Genomic DNA, 18,740 nt, shown 5'->3' with positions numbered 1-18,740 from the left:
TTGTTTTTGATGCATCTGCACCCACCTTCCCACCCCTGTCGTATGGAGGAAAAGTCAGTGCACGGGGAGTGCCCAAAGGCAGTGCTCTCGTCCCTCTGCTCTCTTCTTTGTCCAACCACAGTCTGCACATCACTTCCACGTGCGACCTCCTTCTGCGTCACACCCGGTCCTTGCCTGCGTATACGCACTATATTTTTGAATGAGCCTCCAAATTGACTAGCGGAGCCCCGCCTCCTGCGGTGACCCCGGCCCCGCCTACTGTATATTTGGGAGTCGATCGTTGGGGTCCCACCTGCGGGCGTTGTATTTTCTACCTTGTGCCTTTAGGTTCTTTCCACGGCTTAAAAGACTTCTTTTCCGAGTCACCGAGATAACCATTTCCGAACGCTGCCCGCTCGGTTTCATGTGCCCTTGTAGATAGGGAGTGATCAAACCTTGGATGTACGCATTGTGTCTGACGCGACAGTTTATTAACGTTTGTTAACACTATGTTAGCGTAAAGCCTTTACGTTTACCAAATGACTGTGCACGGCGTGCCCGTGGTTTTATTGGACATTATATCACGCTTCAAATCTTACTGACAGGCCAAAATGTAGCCCTTTGTAACATATGTCACAAATTAGCAGTATACAAATTAGAGTCCTGCAATTCGAAGGGACGCTCCGTAACAACACAAGGATGATTGACATGTTTGCATGTAGCAATAAACGCTAATATTTTTATAAAAGCAGAATTTTCATTAACTGACATCGCGAGCAAAAAAGCAACGACCATTGAAATTTCTTTTTTTCTCGCTCTCCATTGCTGAAATCATGCACTTCAATCTCTGCGCTACGATTCCTGCTACACCTCTAAAATATTCACTTCCCCCTTTGTGCACAATCTTGCACAGGTAAGCTGTCAGCTTTATTTGCTGTTTATATTACTCTATTTTTAGCGGAGTTTTCACTGCGACGGCATGCCCTACATAGCGTTTTTGTAAACTGCGCCACTTCTCCCATATACTTTATCAACAACCTCGCCACGCGCACAATCCGAGGATGGATGCGGCAGCTATCTCATTGTAAATAATAAATATTTTTGATATTGCGACTCCATTGCTAGCAATAATATTAGTTATTAGTGCTGTTAAATTTGTGCTAGTCTTTATTACGTTTCAGCGATTCATGCTTTACATGCTGATTTGCTGTTACCTTAAAAGCAGCGCAGTGCATACACTCCATCTTCGTCGTTATTCAACGCCAGCTTACTTTCCCGTAATATTGTGCATTCTCCAGGCTCCCTTGCAGGCGAAGTTCGATTAAACCAAGCGTCAGCAATGTTTACGACTTTCTTCTCTCCCCCTGAGTAGTTTCAAACTACCAATAAATGACAGACATTGATGCTCAGTGTGCGAACAGTTCTCCGCACCCACTTCGTTCTCTAAATTGGATGCCTTTCTCATTAGAAAACTCCCCATTGTTGAAAACGTCTCAGAGCTCTCAGTGCACAAATTTCGTTGGCCAAAAATCTGATAGGCAATCCTTGTACGGGAACATCGCCTACAATGCCACATAAATCACATTGAACTGCAAGTTGGCCCACAGTTATCACAAATAAAAGCGGTAACACAACTACACAAACGAAGAACGACAGGACACGCTTTGTTATTTTTTTGTGTCGTGTTTTTCACTCTCTAATTTCTTTACTACAGTCCAGTGCATAATTATACATTCGCGGTCACCTCCTAATTTCTTCGTTTCTTTGTTACAGTATTCCGAAAACACGACATCCTACCCGAGGTACCCCTGATTCACTTCGGCTTCTCCAAGGTAAGCTTGGCATGCTTTTTGTAGCCACGCCTATTCTTTGCACAAAACCAGTCAAATCGGGAACTTGTCATACAATGTGACGCAACCTACCGCTAAGAAAGCATTCTGCGGATACTGCAGATAAAAGCCTTTGATTTAAAATTATGTCGTATTGGAGTGATGAATTCATCTATCTAATTGTTCATAGCACCACGAAAGGTGAACGCGAAAAGAATTTACCTCCAATTGGTGTTTGAACATTTGCTTCAAACGATGCCACCGAAGGGTGTTGATGCAAGGACCGTAGCAAGTTGCCGTTGAAGGGGCTCTTGTGGGTAAGATCTGTTATTTTTGTCCTCTCTAGTATTCCCGGACCAAAGAATGCCTACATTTTTCACCCCAGTACTTGAGCATTTCACAGCGATGGCCGCCATCTTGCAACTTTTTAGACACTTTGGTCCGTGTACACAGGATCATACTCGCCGACAAACCGTGAAAGACTGTATCTATTCATTTCTATACGCAAGCCCTGCCGTTCTGCGCTTTCTGGTAACTTATTCGTGACTATAGCTGGCCCTCAATCTGACCACGTCATCGCCGGGATTGCCGAATGTTTTTCTGATACCAGGCTTTTCTGACACCAGCGATTGCTTCTAAAAAGAGGCTATGGTGGCGCCAGTACCATCGGTGGTGTCGCGTTAGAAATAGGTGTCCTTTTTATTGCCAGAGAATTTGCTCCCTGCATTTGAGCTAACCGGCCTCGAACTTTCCAGAAAGCGCCCCCCCCCCCTTTAATAGCGAACTACATGGGCAGCGTGACCGCAAAATGAAAAAAAGAAATGAGGAGAGGGAGTGAGAAAAGCCTGAGCGACTGCGTACGCACAGTTTACGTTGCGTGTCACACCCTATTAGCAAACAGAACATGAACATTCATTGCCCGCATGTATTCGCTTCTGCCGGCGTCAACGATTACAGCGATCCGTATCCGGAAACGCATATGGCGGCGGTGTTATTCCTGTCCTCTCCCTCCGTTTTGTGCGAGGGGTCATCCGTCTTCTGTTGCCGCGGTGCAGGCGTTCGTCATCTGCGTGTCACGCACACACCTATTGCACGGCGCAGCGTGTGAACCGGGCAAAACATGAGGCATCCTCTTCTCTGAGCGCGCAGTCTCAACTGCCTATACGCCCCCGTTATCGAATGTGCAAATGCTTTGGCTTTTTATAAGAAAAGCAAACCATTACACTCTACCCCTATTGTGTTACAATAATGATGTGGCGTGGGCCCCCTTACATAGGCTGCGTGCGGCTACACCGTCTGTAGTATGCAAAATTGGGCGCATGTGAGTTTTCGAACATACTCGCGCTTCTGCCCCTTCTACTGATTGACCGCTACTTGGTGTGGCTTTTCTGCGCCCTACCTTGCGCGTGTAACCATCGTGGAGAGAATGTATGCTTAATTGCGGTATGGCCGGCGCTTCGAACGTGGTGAGCCTCCTCAACATTCAACCGTACTGCACACAAAGAAGCGTGTTTTTTCATCGACACGGGCGGTTCCGCAGCATGGATGTAGCGTGGTACCAGGATATATACGTTATCCTTCCACGTTTTCACTCTGTTTTGTGGTGGGCATTATATTTTTTGAGAGGCTCCATGGTACCATCCCCACCGGCAGGTAATTCTTATCAGCCACCCCGCACCCCATGTGAGGAGATGGGGCCCGTGGAAACGCAGAGGTTAGGGCCGGATCGACCTCTGACCCCGCGATGGGGTCCCCCGAGCGTTGCGGCTCGCATTAACCTCTAACCCGAAGCAGCCGCCCTCCCAGAGTACAACACGGCGTCGTCGCAGCTTACGTTTCTCTCGATATTTGTGATTGGTTTCAGTTTTGCCCATATGAAGAGATTTTTCTTGGGTATTTTTTCTTGTGCTTCTCCGTACGAGTTTCCTGTATACCATTGTATCGTCTAGCGTGGGTTTCCATCCTCTGTTATTATCTTATATGCGTTGCATTTTATGCTTATTACGAAATTTTCAAGCCAAGCGCCTGTTTATTGAGATTGAAATCTTGCATTCGAGTGGCATGTCATGTTAGTCTGTATACGATGCACCCTTTAGAAACAGCGCCCATACTGGCCTAACTCTAAAGTATTATTATGCCCACACTGAACACAGAAAACACTTATAAAACTTCGTGCTTCGAGCTTTCTTACCCAACCAGTGCAGACGTCGTTATTGGTGGTCATATATACTCCAATAACCCATTTTTTCCTCAATGTTGGAAACGTTCGTCTTGGGCACTTCCGAAAGACTTTCCCAATCCTCAAGCGTGTGGGGAGATGGAACAACCGAGGGATTAACCCGTGAGGAAAGGGAGGAAAAAACTGTATAGTGTGAGCATCACTGTGATAGAGCGGCTAACGTTTGCGACGATTGTAAAAGTACTAGTTGCGATACAGGCTCAAAAATGGCTTAGAAACTCTGCAGAGGAATAAAAAGAGACAGGTGCAAAGTCCCTCCCTGGCTTTGAAATCGATGCTAACAATTGAGAACGGTGAAAAGGGCAAAGATATAATGTTATAATGTTACCCTGGTTGTTACAGGCGGCTTATAGTGTTAAAAATAATAAAAAAGTGTGCAATGGAAAATGTTACCTGTATGACAATAACGGCATATCGTGCGAGAAGACAAGAGGAGTGTAAAAGATTAGCTCGATGCCAATGGCAGATAAGCATGTGATGTAAAGGGTTAAATCTTGTGAATGTCACCCTGGATGGCAAAGGCAGCATAACTTGAGAGGACAATAAAAAAGTGCAAAGGTTAAATGTTCCCCGTAATGTCAATACCATATTTGATTGTAAGGAGAATGTTTGTTAAGTGTGAAAGGATATCTCGGGTGTCAATAGCGACAATACGTGTGAGGAGAAAAAGCAAAGAGGTGCAACGTCTAAAATTGTACTCTGCATGTCAAAAGGTGCCATGACATGCGAAAAAGTTTATGAAAGTACGAAGCATAAAAGTTTACTGTGAATGCCAAGGGGCTGCATAACGTGTGAGAAGAAGTATAAAGAATTGGAAAGTGTAAGATGTTACCTTATATGTAATTGGTCGCACAACAGCGGAAAAAATGATTAAAAGGTGTAAACTGTAAGACATTGACTTGGGTATTATTATTCTGTATGGGAAATTCCAGCACAACGCCTGAAGAGAAGCATTACCAATTGCAACGTGCAAATTGTTATTGGGGTGGCAACGCGCAATAACGTGCGAGTAAATTGACTAAAACAGGGTATCGTATAAAATGCTATCCTGGATATCAAACGGTGCAATAGTGTGTGAGAAAATTACAAATGGTAATCTGTAAAATGGGTGCCTCTGCCAGCATAGTGTGTGCGGAGGAAACTATTAAAGGTAAATTTAAAAGCGGTCACGTGGGTGTCAATTCAACATACCATGTGAGGAGAACGATTTAAAAGTGTAAACTGTAAAATCTTACACTGCATGTCAATGGTACCATAATACTTGCGGAACAGCAATAAAAGAGTGCAAACAGTAATATTACCCTAGATTTTATGGACAGAATAGTCTGTGAGGATAAACGTTAAAAACTGTCAAATGATACGTTCGGTGTGAATGGCGGCATTACATGTGAGCAGAGGGAATAAAAAGTGTAAAGTTATCCCATAAGTCACTAGGCGGCTTCACGTTTGAGGAGAAGGAATAAAGATGTTTAAAAATAATGTTACTACGGATATCAATGGCACATTAGCTTTGGAGGAGGATGACTAAAAATTGTAAAATAATACATTTACAATGAATGGCGGCCTAGGATGAGTGGAGAAGGAATAAAAAAAGGGCCCATCTCCCTGCGAGGGGGACTCGAGTAAGTGCGTCGCATAGGGGGTGTGTGTATTGCGTTAACGTTTAGTGTTTGGGGAGTTGGTGGTAGTGAATGCGTTGTATCAGCAGCTTCTTGACGTAGTTTGAATGAGTCAAGGATATAAGGCGCGTTCGTAGCCTTTCATTCTGTGTCGGTTTTGTGGCGCAGTGGGAAGAGCACCATGTACCTCGCGTTCCGCCCACAGGTAGTGAATTCGTTGTATCAGCAGCTTCTTGACGTAGTTTGAATGAGTCAAGGATATAAGGCGCGTTCGTAGCTTTCCATTCTGTGTCGGCTTTGTGGCGCAGTGGGTAGAGCACCATGTACCTTGCGTTCCCCCCGCAGGGTCGTGGGATCGAAACCAGGCGCCGGTATTATTTTTTTATATAGTGTAGGCGGAGGGGTGCGGCCCTGTTGTTGAGAGCGAGGAGGGTAGCGTGATGCGGGAGAGGAGGAGTGGGGGAGAGGGCGCACCTGGAACGGCTGTTGCGGACGCCGAGGCACGCCGACAACGCCGGGTGACATCGTGAATTAAAGAAATGCTCTGGATTTAAAAGTGTAAACTCTAAAATGTCCTTTTGCAACACAAACAGTGCCATACCGCATAAGGAAAATTAGAAGCGCAAACTCTAAAACTTAAGCGTGCATGTCAATGACGGGATAACGTACGAGGAGAGACATTACAGAAGCGTAGCGTAGAGTGTGCTGCTGTCTGCGAATTGGCGCGATAAAGTGTAAGGAGAGGAACTAAGAAATGACAAGCGTAAAATCTTACCCTAGATTCCAATCGTGGCATAAAAATAAAGAGAATGATTAAAAAGCTCATAACTTAACATGTACCCCTTATGCCAAATGACGGCGTGACGAGTTAACCGAAGGGTTTAAAATGTGTGAACTGTAAAATGTTACCCAGACTGCGAAATGGCAGCGTACTGTATGAGGTAGATCGAGGGGGGATTAAGGGGGATTGAGGGCAAAACCGACAAAAGTGGATTATTTTATTCTACTTCCAGAATACGCTAACATTCTTTGAAAACATATCCACGTAGAGGCAACCTCAGGTGCTCACCATAATTCATTTAGAAATGGCGCCAAATTCGCCCCCATGTGGCCCGCCTGGTCACTGCAAGCTTCGTTTGACGCACAGTAGTATTTACTTCGTTATCTTCTCATTAAAATCCGTATTAACGTTTACTTTTGTAAGTTTTTTGGAAATATGGCGCGTAGTTACATGGACGAATTTACAATTCAGTATACTATTCCGTAAAGGCACTGCGTTAAGTTACATAGCATTGCTCATGCACTGCGAAACATTTCTTTACGTCTAGTCAGTCGTCTATTATTCCGTTTTCCCGCATGCAATTGGTTTTTTGTTTGACAGATTACAGCGATATTTACTGCCTGAAGCGCCCCATGCTAGTAATATTACTTCGCTTTTCTAAAAATTCCCGCAAGAACTGACAATGGCAAAATATGAAACGAAAACGTCGAAGTAGGACTTCTTAAAACACCGTTACCGCTGGGAAAAAGAATATTTTCGCTTGAACTATTCGAATTTCCAGCACCATTTTTGTAGGTTTTTTACCAAAGCTATTTACAAATACCGAAACAAAATTATTATGTTCTAAACAAAATTGTTTTTATTCACATTTTTTTCTGTCGAACATTAATAAAAGTTGTGTGAATGTTATGTAAATACCTTTTTAAAAAAACGAACGGTTATTGCCACCATTAATATTGCGCTTCCGAAGGACGCCTGTAGCATTTAACACAGAGCATTTAAGCCAGCTCTTGGCTTCTTATGCAAGAGAGGCTAAAATCTCTAGAAGTATTTTTTTATAAACTATCAAAAATTTTTGCATGAAATACTGCGTACAGTTGGCAGATATTCATTATACACCAAATTAGAGGCTGATTGTTAAAAAAAGCAGCGATTTTAGCCGCATAGGTATTTGGCCACCTACGTCTACTATTCATTCCCCTTAAAAGGGTAAACTCTAAAAAGTTACTTGGAGTTGGGGTATAACTTCATAGTATAAAGTCCCAAATATTATTCTGGATGTCGAATCCGAACTGCGAATGCGAATGCGAACTGGAGTGAACTGCGAAGCATGTTTAGATATCACGCGTTCAAGTGCTTTTACACGTGCGCTGAGTAAAGGAATGTGTCTGTAAGACGTTATCATGGCGCTATTTGTGGTTCCTTTTGGTATTGGCGTTATTTTAGCGCACTTCCAGTCATCAGGAAGTTAAGCGGAAACAAGTGATATATTAACGAGAAGGCATAAGTTCTTAGGAGAACATTCTTCATAGCGGACAAGGGATGCATTGGGGATTTCATCCACGCCCGGTGATTTCTTGACATCTAAGTTGATTAAACTGACAGAACACCTTCCTCAGTTATTCACACCCTACGGACGATACATTCCCAAAGGAAGTAAAGCTCGGTGTACTGCCAACATTTTTCGTCAAGACAGGACATAAATATTGAGTTAAAGCCTCGGCACTTCCAGGTTTGTCACGAATGCTATCATTGTTAACCGGAAGGTTTGAAGCGAACTCTCTTTTTGGGAGAGAAATGGTACCAAAACGTGTTCCGTAAAGAAAGCGTAGACCTTTCTATTGTCACTCCCGAATAAACTTCCTTAGGTTTCTTTATTTTGTCGCTTAGGAGGGTGCATAGTTCGCATGTTTGCTCGGTTAGCTCAGGCGGAAGACTTCTTATATTGCTTTCTTGCCGTTTATTTTAGTTATCGCTGGAGGTGCCCTATTTCTTTGTTCTTCCAAGGGTTAGTCTTGCCCAGTATTTCATTACTGGGCGGAACGAACCTACCTATGCTCTCATGAACCTGGATTTTAAATGAGCACCACGTGTGTTCTACAGAGTTCATGTCCGATTGACATTTAGCGGCAAAAGACGGAAAAGAACTCCCAGTTGCGTCCAATATATCGATATCACAAGCGCGGGAGACGACTGGGAAAGTGCGTGTGACTGGATCGACCTTAGGATCGGAATTCAATTGCACAGTGAAATATACCATCTTATGGACTGATATACCGTATACGACTTCAATATTCTACTTTCGCCGTTCAAGTCTATTGCTTACGAGAAATAGGTCTAGATTTGACACTACTCCATTTTGAATGTGAGTTGGCAGTTTCACTAATTGCTCTAGGTCATGTAGCAGAATTAAATCGACGTAGGGGTCAGCAGAAGTAGTCACAGCATCAGGAAAATCACTCTCCCAGTTTACAGAGCGAACGTTGAAATAACCACCGAGTAACAGGTTACAGGATCGATAAGAACGCTAGAAATCGTCGAGTTTGTCTGCAAATATATCGTAGCATTTCGGAGGGCGGTAAAAGCTCCAACGGTGAAAATTAGTTCGCATAGAAGTACTGTTGCAATCACGCATTCAATACCTTCGACGTTCGGTTATATAGATAGCTGCAATGAGTCTTTAAATAATACTGAAACGCCCCCTCTGCACCTCTCTTTTACCACGAAAAATGTTGTAGCCTGGGGTAGAGGTGTGCACGGACTCGGGTTTACCCGAAAGCCTGGGCCCGGCCCGGCCCGCGGTCCGTGCTCGGATCACCCGACTTACCTTTCACCCGGGTCCAGGCCGGACTCGGGCCGAAGTGTAAATGCTTCGGACGGGCCGGGCCGGCCTGACGGCCCAGGCTGGCCCAGCACAGCGAAGCAATACTAAGGTTTTTTATTATTTCACAGAAACTACATGTTGCTGACGCGGTAAAGGCACGGGTCAGGACTGGGTATGTTTAAGTGGGGTTGTTTTGGCCGTTTAATGTTGCTTTTGCCTGTTATCATTTCTTTTACGATTCATTTTACCCCCATGAGGCAGTTTTCGCTTCCAAACGTGCCCCAATCAGGCGCGGGCCCCTACGGTATTTCGGTAGGAAACACGCACCCGGGCCGGGCCCGGGCCCGGGCCATAAGGTTAACGTCTCGGGCTGGCTCAGGCCGGCCCGTCGGCCCTATTCGTCGGGTCGGTCCATAAGGTTAACGTCTCGGGCTGGCCCGGGCCGGCCCGTCGGCCCTATTCGTCGGGTCGTGCCGGGCCTACTGCGATAAGCACCGGGCCCGGGATGGGCTAGGGCCGAAATTTTTGGCCCGTGCACAGCTCCCTGGGGCCGTTACTTCCGCGTCACTGATGTAGAGGAGGTGACAGGTTTCGTATGATATAATGATATGTAGTTTGTAGGCAACTGCAATGGTTCCTGGTTCCGATGATTTATTCACAATAGTGGGCGCGCCTATATTCGGGCAGCAAAAGGATTTTTCTTTGGTTTGGATGCCAGTTCATTGTTGTCCCATACCGCTGCCACTGTGCTGCGCACTGAGTGCACCGCTAACGCCCAAGCTGCGCTGTGCACGTAGAATCATTTGCATAGTCTGAGTGCCCCATTTGTCCCATTAGAGGCTAAAGAGTTGTGATGCTGAGCACAAGTACACGAATTAGATCCCGGCCACGGTAACTGCGTTTCTGATGGAGGCGAAAAGCGAAAACGCCCGTGTGTCGGGATTTCGGCGCGTGTCAAGGATCCACACCTGGTCAGCCTTAATCCGGAGCCCTCAACTACAATGCACCTCATAGCACAATTGCAGCTTCAGCGCGTTAAACTTCCCAATCAATAGACCATACGGTTACGACGATTCGTGGAGGGGCTATGGAAAAGAACCGCTGAAGGAATTGGCCTATTTTTTTAATGCTACAAATCGAGTTATATTTGGGAATCGCGAAAAAAATATTTTCGGAAAAACCGCGTCTCGTGGACATGTGCATGGGGTGCTTAATAACGTAGCGCTTATTATGCTATGTGCACGCTAGCGTATTTTTGTGGAAATCGTATCTCTGCTTCATATCGAATTCCATTGAAAACGCAATTGACGTGATCGCAAGTCCATGGAGCGCTTGTCAGCCAATAGTGAAATAGTTACCAATAAATAAGGGTGTATATTACCCCTATATATAGCCTTCAAAGATTATAAGAAAGCATTTGACTCGGACTAAACCTCATCAGTCATTCAGGCATAACGGAACCAAGGTGTAGATGAGCGTTATGTAAGAATACCAGATGATATCTACAATGGGTCCACAGCTGCCATCATCCTACATATTTAGAGCAGTAACATACCTATAAGGAAGGATGTAAGACAAGGAGACACAATCTCTCCAATGTTATTCACAGCATGCTTACAAGAAGTATTCAGAACGTTGGATTGGGAACAGGTGGGAGTAAGGGTTAATGGAGAATACCTCAGTAACCTCAGATTTGCTGATGACGTGGCCTTGCTAAGCAACTCGGGGGACGAATTGCAAAGCATGCTTTCCGCACTGGGTGAACATAGTAAAACCGTGGGCCTGAAAATTAATATGCAGAAAACCAAAGTAATGATCAATAACCTCGGGACAGCACAGCAGTTTGAGATAGGTGGCGAGGCAGTGGAAGTGGTAAGCGAATATATCTACTTAGGCCAAGTTGTGACCCCAGATCCCAACCATGAGGCAGAGATAATGAGAAGGATCAGAATGGGGTGGGGTGCATATGGCCGACATTCTCAGAAAATGAATAGCAGCCTACCATTGTCGCTGAAGACGAAAGTGTATGACAGCTGCATCTTACCGGTGCTCACCTACGGGGCAGAAACTTGGAGGCTCACTAAGAGGGTTCAACTTAAATTGAGAACGACTCAGCGGGCAATGGAGCGGAAAATGATAGGTGTAACGTTAAGGGACAAGAAGAGAGCGGAGTGGGTCAGAGAGCAAACTGGTGTTAAAGACATATTAGTAGAAATTAAGAAGAAGAAATGGACGTGGGCAGGGCATGTAATGCGAAGGCAAGATAACCGCTGGTCATTAAGGGTAACAGAGTGGATCCCTAGAGAAGGCAAGCGTTGCAGGGGGCGGCAGAAAGTTAGATGGGCAGATGAGATCAAGAAGTTTGCGGGGATAAATTGGTCACAGTTGGCACAGGACCGAGGTAATTGGAGAATAATGGGAGAGGCCTTTGCCCTGCAGTGGGCGTAGATAGGCTGGTGATGATGATGATGTTGAAAGTAATGATCAATAACCTCGGGACATCAGAGCGGTTTGAGATAGGTGGAGAGGTAGTGGAAGTGGTAGCGAATATAGCTACTGAGGCCAAGTTGTAACCCAGGATCCCAACCATGAGGACGGGATAATTAGAAGGGTAAGAATGGGGTGGGCAGCATACGGCAGGCATTCTCAGATAATGAATGGCAGCCCACCATTGTCCTTGAACAAGAAAGTATATGACAGCTGCATCTTACCGGTACTCACCTACGGGGCAGAAACTTGGAGGCTCACTAAGTGGGTTCAACTTAAATTGAGGACGACTCAGCGAGCAATAGAACACAAGATGATATGTGTGACATTAAGGAACAAGAAGAGAGCCGAGTGCGTCAGGGAACAAATGCGGGTTAAGGACATATTAGTAGAAATTAAGAAGAAATTGACGTGGGCAGGGCACGTAATGCGAAGGCAAGATAACCGTTGGACATTAAGGGTAACAGTGTGGATCCCTAGACAAGGGAAGCATTTCAGGGGGCGGCAGAACGTTAGATGGGCAGATGAGATCAAGAAGTTTGCGGGGATTAATTGGTCGCAGTTAGCACAGGACCAGGGTAACTGGAGGCTGTTGGGGAGGCCTTTGCCCTGCAGTGGGCGTAGATACGCTGGTGATGATGATGATTATTATTATGATGATGATGATGCTGATAAAGTGTGTCCACCATTCGACATTCACCACGTGATGCAAGCGGTTTAGGACGTTTAGTACGTTCTTTCGCGGTTTAGGACCGAATCTTAGTATAGTAGAGGAGGCACTTAATTGGTGCGAGTTCTAGGGCAGGATGTGCAAAATACATACTACCGGCGCGCCAGTCGAGTGTTACTAGGATACAGGAATGTCTGATCAGAAATCATCATCATGTAATCATGATGAAACAAACGTATTGTATTGAAATGTCCGCAAAGACCACCATAGAACCCTGCACTATTTGGAACGTCTTGTGCAACTGTTCGAACGATTGTAAGGAAATCACTGTAGCATCAGGAAGGTGTGTCAACCATATTTTTCTCGGACACAGACTGAACGAACCCCATGAGGAAAATCACACAAGCTGCAGTTTACAGCAGTCGCGTGACACGAAGTCCGGTGTCACAATCGGCGTGCTCGAGAAACAAAGCAAGCTATCAATCGGGACATTACGGGTCACTATAACTGAAAGATATTCACGTCGCAGGCCTCTGTCAATGGAGTGCTGCCAACTATATTTTTTATCAAGAAGGGATTTCTGTCATCGAAATGTAAAAATCCTGGCGGTAACACAGATGGAAACTGCAACGAGCATATGCGGATCGGCATGCATGGCGCCACTTTCGTATAAACTTGATGGAGAGCTTTTAATCGTTTGCCTAAGACGCCGGAGCTACTCATTTTTCATATTTTTATTTACTGCCGTCTGGTCTCCAATTCCTTCGCAGGGGATGAGCGGCTTCCTGATGATGACCCAGAATGACAAGCTGCTATACATCTCCGACAACGCGGCCGAGTACATGGAGGATTCTTTGGTAAGTTCGCCTCATTAACACCGACAGGTATGCATATACAAGCATCTGTGAAGAGGCACGAGTCCTCAAAGTAACCACAATGGAGGAGTCGAAAGGGTCGGAGTCACAACACAAGTTAAACTATATTCAAAAATATTTTCGAAGTCCTTGGTAACTTATGTGACGAGCCACACAATTACTTAGAACAATACAGTACTTGCTTACTAATAGCACAGTAGTAATCGCACAGTGCAGTACTAATCGCACGCGTAGCTATGTGTCTTTGGATCTCCGTCACACTAGTTATTACGCCACCCACCCAATGTTCCAGTTGTTTCCGTAACGGGTAAATACCTTCGACAAATTCAACATCATTGGCAGAACCGCCGTACCCCGCCCAGCCGTGAGAAGACTTGAGTGACTCCTGAACACAAAAAATAAAAAATATTTCCTCTAAACGGAGCAGATACTTTCCGCACACCAGATAGACGGACCACACGCGCAAGTTGAGATTTCCAGGTGCGATAGATCACGTTACCGGAATAAAACCGCATCAAACACAATGAACAAGCAGATTCATCCCTTTTGTTTTGGCCAAAAATAAGTGAAAGGATATAAGTTCTCATATCTTGGTGGGTGTGCCTTAAAAAGTAGCGGCTCTGCGGAACTTGTCTTCAATCGTACCTTTAAATGGTGTACATTAGTAAAATTGCGCTTAAACATTCCTTGTGGCCGTCCTTACGAATCTTTAATTTTCACGGCAAACGAAGCTCCTGATAATCTAAACCGGCCTGCAGAGTCTATTTCTACAGATTGGGCTGCGGGTCGTGTCTTGTTATCATGGTTTCATCACGCTGGTCTTTCTTGTCGTTTCTGCGCTGTTCCAGTTTACAAACAGAGACATGCGTTCTAATGGTGTCCTTCAAACTTGCTAGTTCCTGTCTCAAATGTCGGCCACCGCAAGGAACCGATTGACTCTACGCTTTTACTAGTGACGTCCTTCACATCCTGCGTGACAGTCAGGTGGTGGGAGAAGAACACCGTCGTCAAAGGTAACGCTTTAAGGCCAAAAGCACATGCGATGTGCGAACAGCAGTCCCTTTACATATATTTCACACACGGTGATGCCATAGCCATTTCCAACCATTGTAGACGCAGCAGAGGCCGCGGCATGTACTTAAGTTAAGCCCCGGGGACTGTGTGACACTCCCTGTGAAGCCTGAGACGGCAGCAAAACCAAGAGGGCGTGGCTGATGCATCACTGGAGGGGGACTCCTGAAGGGGACTTCCGACGCCGCGAAAGTGCCGAACCTTTGTCGGCGATTTCGCTTTGAGGCATCAGCGTTAAATGACGGCGTGCACCCGGAATTTATTGGGCTGTATCTCAGGAGAGAATAATGTCTTGCGCCCGTTTGACTGCGCTGCTGATACGTTCCTGTGATTTACAATCGTTAGGAGATGCTCTCTTCTCTCTCTCTCTCTCTCTCTCTCTCTCTCTCTCTCTCTCTCTATCTATCTATCTATCTATCTATCTATCTATCTATCTATCTATCTACCTATCTATCTCTCTCTCTTTCTCTCTCTCTTGATATGCGTACTATAAAGTTTCTTGCTAATATACAAAAGAGGGAAACCCAGCGTCTATACCTTGGCACGCCTAGCTTCAGGCAGTGGGTTGTCAGGTACATGCTGGCACGTTCTACATCAATATTACATAGCCCATAAAAAGGCTGTACCAGATTAATTAATGTTGTTGAATCATCACCAAAAATCTAGCTTGGAAAAGAGTAATTTGTCAGTGATTATTCAGAAGCTTCGTCCAACAGGAACAAGGGACACGACACTAGGTTTGTTTATTTTGGCTTGAATATTTGCGCTATATCCGCAAACATCCCCACCTCTCTTCCGATGTTACGTAGGGTGGAATTCAGAGAGAGTTCCTCAACCACACTGATATACACGCTCATACATTCGCCTACGCATGTTTTTCTCTGCTTTACTAGAGCCTCGAACTTCATACTCCATGGACCAGTCGTATGGACGTTTCACTGTGTACGTTGGGTGTATGCCATGGCGTCCTGCTCCCCTGACCAAGTGTACGGCGCGTGCCTTTGTTTTTGCTTGCAGGAGGACATTAGGACCCATAAAGACAACGTGTAGGAGATATGAAAAAACAGGACGATGGGCACTCAGGTGAAAATAATCATACCAGGTGTTGTTTCGCGCACCTGACACAAGACTGTTTCTGCGCCGAATAAACATCTCCAGGATGGCCCGGTGACCAATGCGTTTCGCACAACAGAAGGTACGACTAACAGCGTCGTTTTAATTGGATTGGTTGTCCCGATCCAAAACTTTACTAACTATGTACGTTACCACTCCTACAGATGACCATGCGAGTGGCAATAGGCGCGACGGCCCAGCTAAAGGGGGAGTGGCGACTTCTGTAGGAATAACTACGCTGATTCTCTAGAACTGAAGTGACGGTTAGGACGGAAAGGTTACAACCCTCATAGCCGGAAAAGAAGCTGATAGGGATGGCAGTGCAATATTACTAAAACATTGTTGCATTCCATTTAAGACTCACATATAATGCTACAAATGAGTGCAGCTTGTGGAATCCGGTAGGGTAGAACCCTTTTCGCTCATTTCACCGTGAATGTGTTGGACAAAATTGTCGTCGATAAATAATGGTTGAAAAGCTCCAAAATTCTGGAGGGTAGGGTAGGCTTCCCCCATTTCAAATATCGAGATATATTACGCATAAAGATTAAGTATCTTCAATCATGTCCTGTTTAGAATGCGCACACGTAAACATAAACTGCTCATGATCGGCGTTGTAGCCCCACTACCTTCTGAGGCCTTCACATAAGCGAGGTAGTTGGCAGTTGCACTAAACGCTTCCTCAGAGGCAACGCGATTAACGCGGGCAAGGCGTGGCATATCTGGGTGCTCACTGTGGTAGTAGCTGCACCGAATGAAGTTGGTGAGACCGCACATGAGAAGTCAAGTTCTGCTCCCGCAGATACCACACCATTGGCTAACGCAGTAATATTCAGAAAAGCAAATATTGGTATATTCTGAAACATTTACTCTGCCTAACTATCTCTGGGTCGCTCAGAAGAAATGAGCAGATTTTGAATTGTCGTTGGCAAAGGGGACCAGACGAAAATATGTAGAATGCCCATCGCCGGTTTCTAAATTTTACATCACATACGGCTGAGTGTCGCATATACGCAGAACTTCTTCAATCTCACGATGATGGCTTGGTGGGCTAGTTGGTGTAGCATCATCAAGGGGTCAAGAGCGCACAAAGAAGAGGACACACAATGTCCCTTCATCTCTTCCTTGTGTGTAGTCGTCTTTGTGCGATGTTACCCCTTTATGATTCTTCAAACTGAAACCGACAAGGTCGCCGTTCTACCCAAACTCTAATGTGCTCAAAATTCTGCAGATTCTCTGGGATGGCTACGTTCCGCTCCCATTAAACCGCAGACCTGTTCGTTCCCTGTGTATTTCCCGAATGTGCTTCATGTGCCACAACAGCTGTGACCGTGTACCTGCAACGCAGCGATTTTAACCATCTGTGTTAAATGACTGAACGCATTCGCACGCATGAACTTCACCAACGATAACACCATCATCACACTCATTGCCATCACATTCATCTCGCGTGTCAAGCTAGGGGCTTTAGCCAGCTCTTCATCGTCCGGACCTCATCGGGACTTTAGTAGGTAATTCATCGTAAGACTTCATTGAAGGTCGTTCTCGGCCCCCCCCCCCCTCTACTCTTTCCTGGTGCAACCATAGGCAATTTCCGCGCTGTGCAGGGCCGGTGTGCGATGCGTCAGTTGCCATCATAGGTCGCCTTGATATATGTATTTAATTAGCCTGCCTGCTGTGACGGCAAGGATGCAAACATTTCGCGAAACAAACTATCTTCTAGAGCAGTAATGGTTTTGTTATGTACGTTTGGCTGCTTAGAGCAGATTATTGTATAGAATGTTTACAATCGTAACGCTGCGTGAAATTAGCGGTGTCTAGCCTGTCCTGTCCACGCTTGTTGGCGTCACGAACAGTATTTGCCGAAAACCAGCAAAGAAGGAAAGACATTGCGTTTATTAATTCTATGGGGTGAGGCGGAACCTCCCTTCTTGGTGTATTGTTCTTGAAACATGTAAGAAAACCCCTTTTGGATGTATCGGTGGGTAGACCACATATTTTGCAAGACGTAAAACATTGTGCCCCAACGCCAGATTCGCTTAGGTCGGCGTGAGGGTAACTCGCTTAATACGCATTACACATTCGTATTGTCGACGATATTAAACGCCAACTCGGCACGAGAAAAGGCCTGAGACACACCGACAAAATTCTGAAACTGATCACCGCTGTTACCTGTGTAGGGCCATGAGATTACTGAACTATCCATGTTGGGCCCCTGCACCATGAAATCAGTGCACCTGCGAAATTTCAAATGTCTAGGACTCCCAGCTTAGCTAGGTGTAACATTTTGACTGGGCGCAGCAGGGTATAAATGCAACCAGGCAATCACTCCAGAACATCTCTTCATAGTTGTAAATGCTACTGGATTTGGTCATAACAGCAGGCTTTACAGAGCCTGAGCGCCGCGCAAGTTCCAAGCAAGGCACTACGCATTTATAAAGCAGTGCAATTACTGTGGACTCGGTGTTTTGAAATTCAGTCGCATGTTCCTAATTTCTTCATCTTTTTACTGTTTCCAGTTGCAGTGCAGCCAACACTTCCATGTGCCGACAAACATCGATAACAGCCATATTGAAGAAATGTGGTCACACCTCCAGGCGAAGTGATTTATGTGCACAGAAGCCCACGATAAGATACTCTAGCGTTGGCGTTGGGAAATAAATACTTTAAAACTTTTGTGTTTGCTTTTGTCTTGCCCTAGTACTTCATTGCCATTAGCACCACCAAGGTGACTGGCCTTGTGCCTTGTCCACGCTATGGTACATAGCTGGTACATAGCCAAGCCTGGACGTCGACATAGCAGACACTGTAGAGGGGGCGACATCTGTAATCAAGAGAACGAATGGATTTCCTCCTACGCTTTATAGCGCCGATATGCCGGCACTTTTCTGCTTCCTATACTCGCAAGGAGGGCAGCACTAGTGGCTTCAGAACGCTTTTCTCATGCTCTACAAGTGTTTACAGCTGTGTTACAGGCTCCAGCCTAACTTGGCTACGGGCCATTCTGCGCTACCGACCAAACCCGTTGTCCAAAGGTTGTCGCAGAAAAACAGGACTGGTCAAACTTCTAACACTATTGAGAATCCCTAAATATGAGTTCGCCGCGATGCCAATTCTTTCTTTCACCAACCTCAGTATTGGGAGCTAAGAAGCAGCAGGCGTAGTTTTTATTTTCGCTTTATTCTTTCATTTTTCTGGGTGACATAATGTTGATGGTGAGGACATCTTCATGTACGAGTGCTTCACTTATCAG

The 18,740-nt window shown here is 45.4% G+C and overlaps 1 protein-coding gene across 4 annotated transcripts in view; it reads left to right on the top strand.

Moving 5' to 3' along the window:
* LOC144148707 (PAS domain-containing protein cky-1-like) overlaps positions 1-18,146 on the top strand; it is a 122,623-nt gene extending 104,477 nt beyond the window's left edge. For 3 of the 4 annotated variants that reach the window (XM_077680223.1, XM_077680226.1, XM_077680225.1), the window contains 4 exons: positions 1,753-1,811; positions 13,199-13,285; positions 15,392-15,569; positions 18,007-18,146. In XM_077680223.1, coding sequence (XP_077536349.1) covers positions 1,753-1,811; positions 13,199-13,285; positions 15,392-15,424 — 179 coding nt within the window. In that variant the 3' untranslated portion in view covers positions 15,425-15,569; positions 18,007-18,146. Of the gene's footprint in view, positions 1-1,752; positions 1,812-13,198; positions 13,313-15,391; positions 15,570-18,006 lie in introns of all 4 variants that reach the window. The other variant, XM_077680224.1, reaches the window with a different exon arrangement.
* Positions 18,147-18,740: the final 594 nt, after the last annotated feature.

The sequence above is a fragment of the Haemaphysalis longicornis genome, unplaced genomic scaffold (genome assembly GCF_048455015.1).
Source record: "Haemaphysalis longicornis isolate Haplotype H1 unplaced genomic scaffold, Haemaphysalis longicornis Haplotype H1 scaffold_8, whole genome shotgun sequence".
In the NCBI taxonomy this organism is placed as follows: domain Eukaryota; kingdom Metazoa; phylum Arthropoda; class Arachnida; order Ixodida; family Ixodidae; genus Haemaphysalis; species Haemaphysalis longicornis.
Note: the sequence above shows the minus strand (reverse complement) of the source record. Positions and strands in the feature narration are given on the sequence as shown.